Source organism: Penaeus monodon, chromosome 3 (assembly GCF_015228065.2).
Source record: "Penaeus monodon isolate SGIC_2016 chromosome 3, NSTDA_Pmon_1, whole genome shotgun sequence".
Classification (NCBI taxonomy): Eukaryota; Metazoa; Arthropoda; class Malacostraca; order Decapoda; family Penaeidae; genus Penaeus; species Penaeus monodon.
This window is the reverse complement of record NC_051388.1, coordinates 32,814,138-32,821,637: the sequence shown is the minus strand read 5'-3', so window position 1 is coordinate 32,821,637 and position 7,500 is coordinate 32,814,138. Positions and strand designations below refer to the sequence as shown.

The 7,500-nt window shown below is 35.2% G+C and overlaps 1 protein-coding gene across 1 annotated transcript in view; it reads right to left on the bottom strand.

Annotated features, from left to right (window-relative positions):
- The window catches only part of LOC119585988, a gene marked incomplete at its 5' end in the record, with an annotated part of 46,453 nt that extends 40,605 nt beyond the window's left edge, over positions 1 to 5,848 (bottom strand). Inside the window, 2 exon segments of the mRNA XM_037934703.1 lie at positions 5,228 to 5,461; positions 5,621 to 5,848. Of these exon segments, the coding sequence (XP_037790631.1) occupies positions 5,228 to 5,461; positions 5,621 to 5,848 (462 nt within the window).
- Between the last annotated feature and the right edge of the window lie 1,652 nt (positions 5,849 to 7,500).

Here is a 7,500-nt window from a genome sequence, read left to right as displayed (position 1 = left end):
CCTCAGATCGCTTTTCCGTGCGATCGGTATGTGGTCAAAAAACATGAATATTTTTCGTTATTTTAATTTTTTTTAAATTTAAATTTTCTCTCGTTTTTAGGGATTTATTTTTTTCAACGGAAACGAATTTAATTTTGGGAAGTCGGTGTGACCCCCCGGTTCCGTCCTTTAAATTTAAATTTTAAAATTTGGGTTTTATGCTAAAAAATATTTGCTTTTTAATCACCCCCTACTCACCCCTCTTGCGACGCTTGCTTTTTTTGGGTAAAATCCCAGGCGTTTCGTGTTTCGTGAAAAAATCTAAAAGGAATGTCACGATCGCCCATCACAGATACGCAAAAAAAAGCAAGTTTTTTTAGTCTTCCGGCTCAGTTGTTTTAAATTCTACGGCTTTTTTGGGTTGGGAATCTCCCGTCGATGAAGTCTAACGCTAGCTAAAACATGTCCTTGGCATTTATATTTTCTGACCCCGAGAAGTTTTGTTTGCAAAAAAAGCTTGCGAATTTTTTTTTCATGTCACCATTCAAAATTGCGTTATTCTGTTGATATAAATAAATTTTAAAATTCAATGTGGTAGTTGAAAAAATCAAAGCTAGCATTGCTAATTTATCTCATTTTTTGTTAAGTGAATTTTTAATATTCAGGGTTTGTGATTCTTCTCTGTGGGGGCCCAACTTGTTTTCACTCTCATTCACCCTTTCGACATTATTCATACAATTACTAACTCACCCCTCACCCATGCAAAAGAAAAAGAAAACTAAAACCTTTTTCTTTAATAGGGTTTCCTGCTGTCTTGGGGCCGGCAAAAAGATGTAGGGATGTGCCTTTTTAACCCCCGCGTTTTTGTCAGTTTTGAAAATGACTCATAAAAATGATGTAAAAATTTTTCATTTTTTTCCCTTCTCTGTGTGACGCCCAATTTGGGTTTCAAGAAAATCCTTGCGGATGGCCGTTTGTCTTTTCCCCTTATCTATTTCCTTTTCTATCAGAGAGGGGGTTGGAAAAAAAATTTTTTTCCAAGGGGCCCCCGGGCCTGGGATCGGTACTGACATCTCCCCCCTTTTTTTCTTTATCTTTGTGAAAATAAAACACAAAACGAAAAAAAAAAATAAATAAATTAAAACCAAAAATTTTAAAAACCAAAATTTATAAATAACTGGGGTATTGGGACTTCTCTGGGTTTCCCTTTTTCTTTCTCTTGCATATGGCCCTTATTTGTATGGGTCTGGGTTTCCCCCACTTTTTATGGCAGTCGGACCGACGATAAACCCACCCCGGCCCCCGGGGGAAAGGGGATCCCACTGAAGAACCCGGGCACCTAGGATACTGTGGGAAGGACGTCCCTCCGAAATCGCCACAGGCTTTCGGGCCAGGTGTTCGTCAGAGCAGGTTTTTTAAAGCCACACCTTTACACCTGGGCGGGCCCCCTGTTTGAGACACCCGTAGATCCAGTGGAGGACCCGAAACTCTCCACCAGGTACCAAACGGGGCCCCCCTTGCTGTTTTGGGGCGGGCGCCTGGCGGCGCCCCCCAATCCAGTTAACCCCCAAGGGGCTCGTCCGCGCAGGTATCAAACCCCCCCCGGAAAGCCGCCCCCGTCCCGCCCCCCTTTGATCCAGATTAAGATTACGAAAGGGCGTGTGGGCCGAATGGGCCTGGACGACATCTGTGAGGAAAGTGTGGTTTTCCCCCCCTAATCGTGTTTTGCTTTGTCCCCTGTCCCATTACCTGCTCAAACCTTAACCCCCGTACTTTTCCCCTCTGCACAGAATTTTCTATGGGGTTTTGAAATTTTTTTTTAAATTTCCCTCCCCCTTTTACTTATAAATGGGAAACCCCAAATCGCTTCAGGCATCACTCATTAGCTGAATTTATGCTTCTTTAATTTTTAAGGGATTTAGAATTTTGTAACATGTAACAACTGAGGTTTGTCCCCCTCCAGTTGCTAAAATGGCAACCGGGGGGGGGTTTTCCGACCCCATGTTTTATTTAGGCTTTTCTAGTTATTTCAAAGCAAAAAAAAAATTTTTAAACCCCGGCCCATGGGTGTAAAAGAAAAAGAAAATCCTGCCCCCCGCCACACCGGAGAAATTTTCGCACACTTACCCCGCACACTTAAGCCCCAAATTCGCCCAAAACAACTCGGAAACATTAGGAACCATCTGTATATACCGGGGGGGAAACCCGTATCCCCTATGTGCTTAATTGTTTTTTTAAGTTAAACATCCCCGCCGAAGGGAGCCCCCGCTGAAAGGGCACATTTTGTCAACACAAAATTAAAATATATCCTTTTTTATTTTGAATTTTTGTAGGGGTCAGTTTATGAAAATGCAAAATATAAAAAATGAAAAATTTTAGAATAAAATATCATAGGTTTAAATTTCATTTCTATATACCCTATGATGAAAGTCCAAACCAAAATGGAAAAAAAGATTTTAAATTTGGGAATGATCTTATCTATTCACTTTTTTTAATAGATCCCTTTAAAATTTTTTTTGTAGGGCAAAAAAATTTAAAAAATGGCGGAATGCGGAGTTTTTTTACCAAATGTTAAATTTTCTTTTGGGGCCCTAATCCAAAAATTTTGTCCCTTTCTTGAATAAACCCCCCTTCTTCTTACAAAGAAAGGGGAGGGGCATACTTTTAAAGATTACTGCAACTGGTCAAAGGATAAAGAATTTTTGTATTTTAAAATTCCAAATTTTCCCCTCCTACCTGGGCCACCTTTTTGAAAACATAAAAAGTTTTCGTTTCTAAAACCCCAGCACGTACTCAAAAAAAACCTGGGACGTCAAAAAGAACTCCCCGGGAAACCCCCATCATCATATTTTTCCCCATTGATGGCAAAAGGGGAGCCGAAAAAACGCTTTACTAAAGCCCCCTACTTTATTTTTTGACAGTTTTCCCGGTTTTATAAGGGTTTTTTTATATCTTTATTTTTTTTTTGAAAACCTGAAAATTTTATTGGGTTGGTCTTGTTAGCCAAATGCAAACGGCATATTCCCTAATGGGAGGGGGGCTCGCTTTTGGATGCCGGTGGGCCCGTCCAAGGGGAACCTGCCGGGGCCCAATTTTGTTTGGGAGGTTTTTATTTGTGGCCTTCTTGGTTCTATTCCCCCAAAGTTGGGTTTCAGAAATTTAATTTCCCAAAAAAGGGAAAAGAAAGAAAGGGGAAAGGAAAAAGACCAGAAAATGCTTCGTCGACATCCCCCTCCCGGATATAGAGGCCGGGAAATGGCCCCTTTTTGCAATGGGAATTTTGAGGTAGGTTTCAAAGGGGGCCCCCGCCCGTATAGATTAGGAAATGAACAGTTTGGGGCCAAAAAACAATACATACAATAAACACCCCCATATATAAAATTTTTATACATCATACATACATACATACATGCATACATCATACATACATATCCTATATATATATATAATTATTTTATTAATAAAATATATTATATATATATAATTTATAATATATATAATTATATATATATATTTTATATATTAATATAATATGTATAATTTTTTTACATACATTTTATATATATCACACACACATAACATATTATGGTATAAAATTGTATTTTAAATAAATTATAAAACATATTAAAATTTTAAAAATATCTAAATATATATATAAATATTATATATAATATTATATATATACCCAATTTCAATAAAATTGACTGTATAAAATTTTTATTTTAAAAAAATAAATAAATTTATTTATATATTATTTTTTGTTATATATATATTTAATTATTTAATTTATATAAAATATCTATATTTTATATATATATATATATATATATCTGTATATATACATCCCTTCCCCCTTTGAAAAAAGTATGTCCCCAAAATATTATTATATCTACTTTTTATTATTTTATAAAATTTAATTTTTTATAAAATATAAAAATATTAAAACTTAACACACATCCTATATCATACAGCCCCACACACACACACCACACAAAACACACAAACACACAAAAACACACCCCCCACACCCACACACACATAAAATTTTATATATATTTTTAAAAATTTATTATATTATATATATAAAATATACACACACCCCCCACCCACACACACACACACACACACACACAAAAACACACCACCCACACCACCCACACACATATATATTTAAAATTTTTATATATATAAAATATATTATATATTTTATTTTATATATAATATTATATATATATAATTTTGTATAAAATATATATATATTTTATATATATTAATAATTATATATATAATATATTTTATATATATATATATTTTTATTTAAAAATTTTAAAAAATATATATATATATTTATATTATATATATATATATAATATATATATTATATATATTTTATATATATATTTTATTTTAAAAAATTATTTATAATGTGGTGTGTGTGGGTTTTTTGGGGGGTGGGTGTGTGTGTGTGGTGTGTGTGTGTGTGTGGGGTGTGTGTGTATATATATATATTATATTATATATATTAAAATATATTAAAATATATATATGTGTGTTGTGGGGTGTGTTGTGTTGTGGGGTTTTGGTTTTGTGTGTTGGGGTTTGTGTGGTGTCCCGTATCATATATGTAAAGGGTGGGAAATGTAAAATATTCCCCATATATATAATAAAAATATTAATATATATATTATATATATATTATATATTAAAATAATATTATAAATTTTTTACATACTTTGTTTTATTTTTATGTATAGGGATGGGATTATACGATATATATAATTTTATATATAAATATAAAATTTTATATATATTATATATATATATTATATATATATTATATATACCCACAAAAAAATATAAAAATATGTTTTATTTTCTATTAATATAAAATTTTTACATTTAATATATATTTATATTTTTATTAGATATTTATATATATATATATATAATATATATATATATATATATATATAATATATATATGTATATATATATATATATTTGAATACATATATATACCTATACATATGTTATGTGTGTGTGTATATATATATATATTTATATATATATAATATATATATAATATATATATTATGTATATTAGTATGTATGTATGCATGTGTATGTATGTATGTATGTATATGTATGTATATAAATTTATATATATTGTGTTTATTGTATGTATTGCATTTTTGTCCCAATGCTTCACTTCCTAATCTATACGTGCGTGGCTCACCTGAACACCTACCTCACATTCCCATTGCAATAAAGGCCACTTCCCGGCCTCTATATCCTGGATGGGGATGTCGACGAAGCACTTCTGGTCTTTATCCTTCTCTTCTTTCTCTTCCTTTATTGTATAATTCATTTCTGAAGCAAACTTTCGGGGATAGAACCAAGAAGGCCACAAATGAGAACCTGCTACGAATTGCACGCAGGTTCGCCTCGGTACGGGGTCCACCGGCATCCAGAGCGAGCACACCTGCCATTACGGAATATGCCGTTTGCATTTGGCTAACAAGACCAACCAATAAATTATCTCATGTATTCAAAAACAAATAAAGATATATAAAAATCCTTACTGATCTGAAACTGTCTAAAATAAAGTAGGAGCATTAGTAACAGCGATTTTTCGGCTCACCTTTTCGCCATCAATAGGGTAATATGACTGATCATGGTGCCAGGGAGTTCGTTTTGACGTCCCAGGTTCTTTATTGAGTACGTGCTCGTGGTAGAACGATACTTCTGATGATTTCATGAAGGTGGCAGCCAGGTAGGAGGCAGGAGAATTGAATATATAATCACGAAATTCTTCTATCCATGACCAGTTGCAGTAATCGTCAAAGTATGCGCCCTCACCTTCCTTTGCCTAAGAAGAAGGGGCGTTATTCAAGAAAGGACATATATTTGATTATGGCAAAAGAAAAATTCTATAACATTTGGTAAAGATAACTCCGCATTACCTGCCACTTTTTAATTTATTGCCCTACAAAACATATTAAATGTATCATATTATAAAAAGTGAATAGATAAGATTCATTGCAATATTTATCTTATTTCCATATTGTATTGGACTTTCATCATAGGGTATATAAAAATGTAAATTAACTATGATATATATTTCTCAAATTTCATTGTTCATATATGCATTATCATCAACTGACACCTACAATAATTCAAATATATACAGATACATGTATATATGTGTCTGACAAAATGTGTCCTTCTATGCGGCGGCTCCCTTCGAGCGCGGATGTTTACACTTAAAACACTACATTAAGCACATGATATACAGGTTCTCCCTCGGTATCATACAGATTGTTTCCTAATGACCGATGATGTCCGTGGGCGCATCTCGGGCTTAAGTGTGCGCGGAAATGTGCGTAAATTCTCGGTGTGGCGGGGGCAGGATTTATTCGTTGACACACATGGGCAGGGTTTAAAATTTATTTGCGTTGATAATAAACTATGTAAGCCTAAATAAAACATGGTGTCTTGCAATGCGTTGCCATTATTAGCAACTGGTAAGACTACCATCATTAGTTACAGTTAATATTCATCATACATTAAAACTAGAGAAGCATAAATTTCCAGCATAACTGGAGTGATCTCAAAAGCGAGTTGGTTTCAGTTATAAGGTCAAAGGGATGGAACTTAGTAAAATTCATAATACATAGTAAATTCTGTCCGAGTGGTTAAGTACGTGGGTTAATGTTAGAGTCAGGTAATAGACATGGGACTAGCGAACGATTAGTGTGGGAACACACGTCCTCACAGATGTCGTCCAGTCCATCTCGCCGTCACACGTCCTCGGTATCTTAATCTGGATCTACGGGCGTCGGGACAGGGGCGGCATCTCGGGGCGGCTGATACCTGCGCTGACGAGCTCCTGGAGTTAACTGGATCTGCGGGCGTCCGCCAGGCGTCGCCCATCCACAGCAATCGGGGGCGTTGGTACCTGCGCTGGAGAGTTTTCTGGTCCGCCACTGGGATCTACGGGTGCTCGACAGGCGGCGCCCATTTGCTCAATGGTGCGGCTTTACACCTGCTCTGACGAACATCCTGGGCCGCAAGCCTGTGGCGATCTTCGGATGCTTCTTCCCACTTATCCTAAGGTGCCCGGTTTCTTCATGGGATCCTCCTTCGGTGCAGTGTCGGTTTATCGTCGGTCCGACTGCTATACATAGTCGGGGACCAGATCATACACATAAGGGCCATATAGCAAGAGAAAGAGAAGGGCAACAGAGAAATACCACTCGCCAGTTATTGTATATACTTTTTGTGGTTTTTAGATGTTCGGTTTTAATTTAATTTTCATCTTTTTTTTTCGTTTTGTGTTTTATTTTCACAAAGATAAAGAAAAAAAGGAGGGAGATGTCAGTAGCGATCCGCATGGACCTGGCTTGAACTACCAACCGTCTCTGATAGATATGAGAGTAGATTAAGGGAAACGACAACGGCAAATCCGCAGGATTTTACTTGAACCAATTTTCGTCACACAGAGAAGACATAAATTAACTT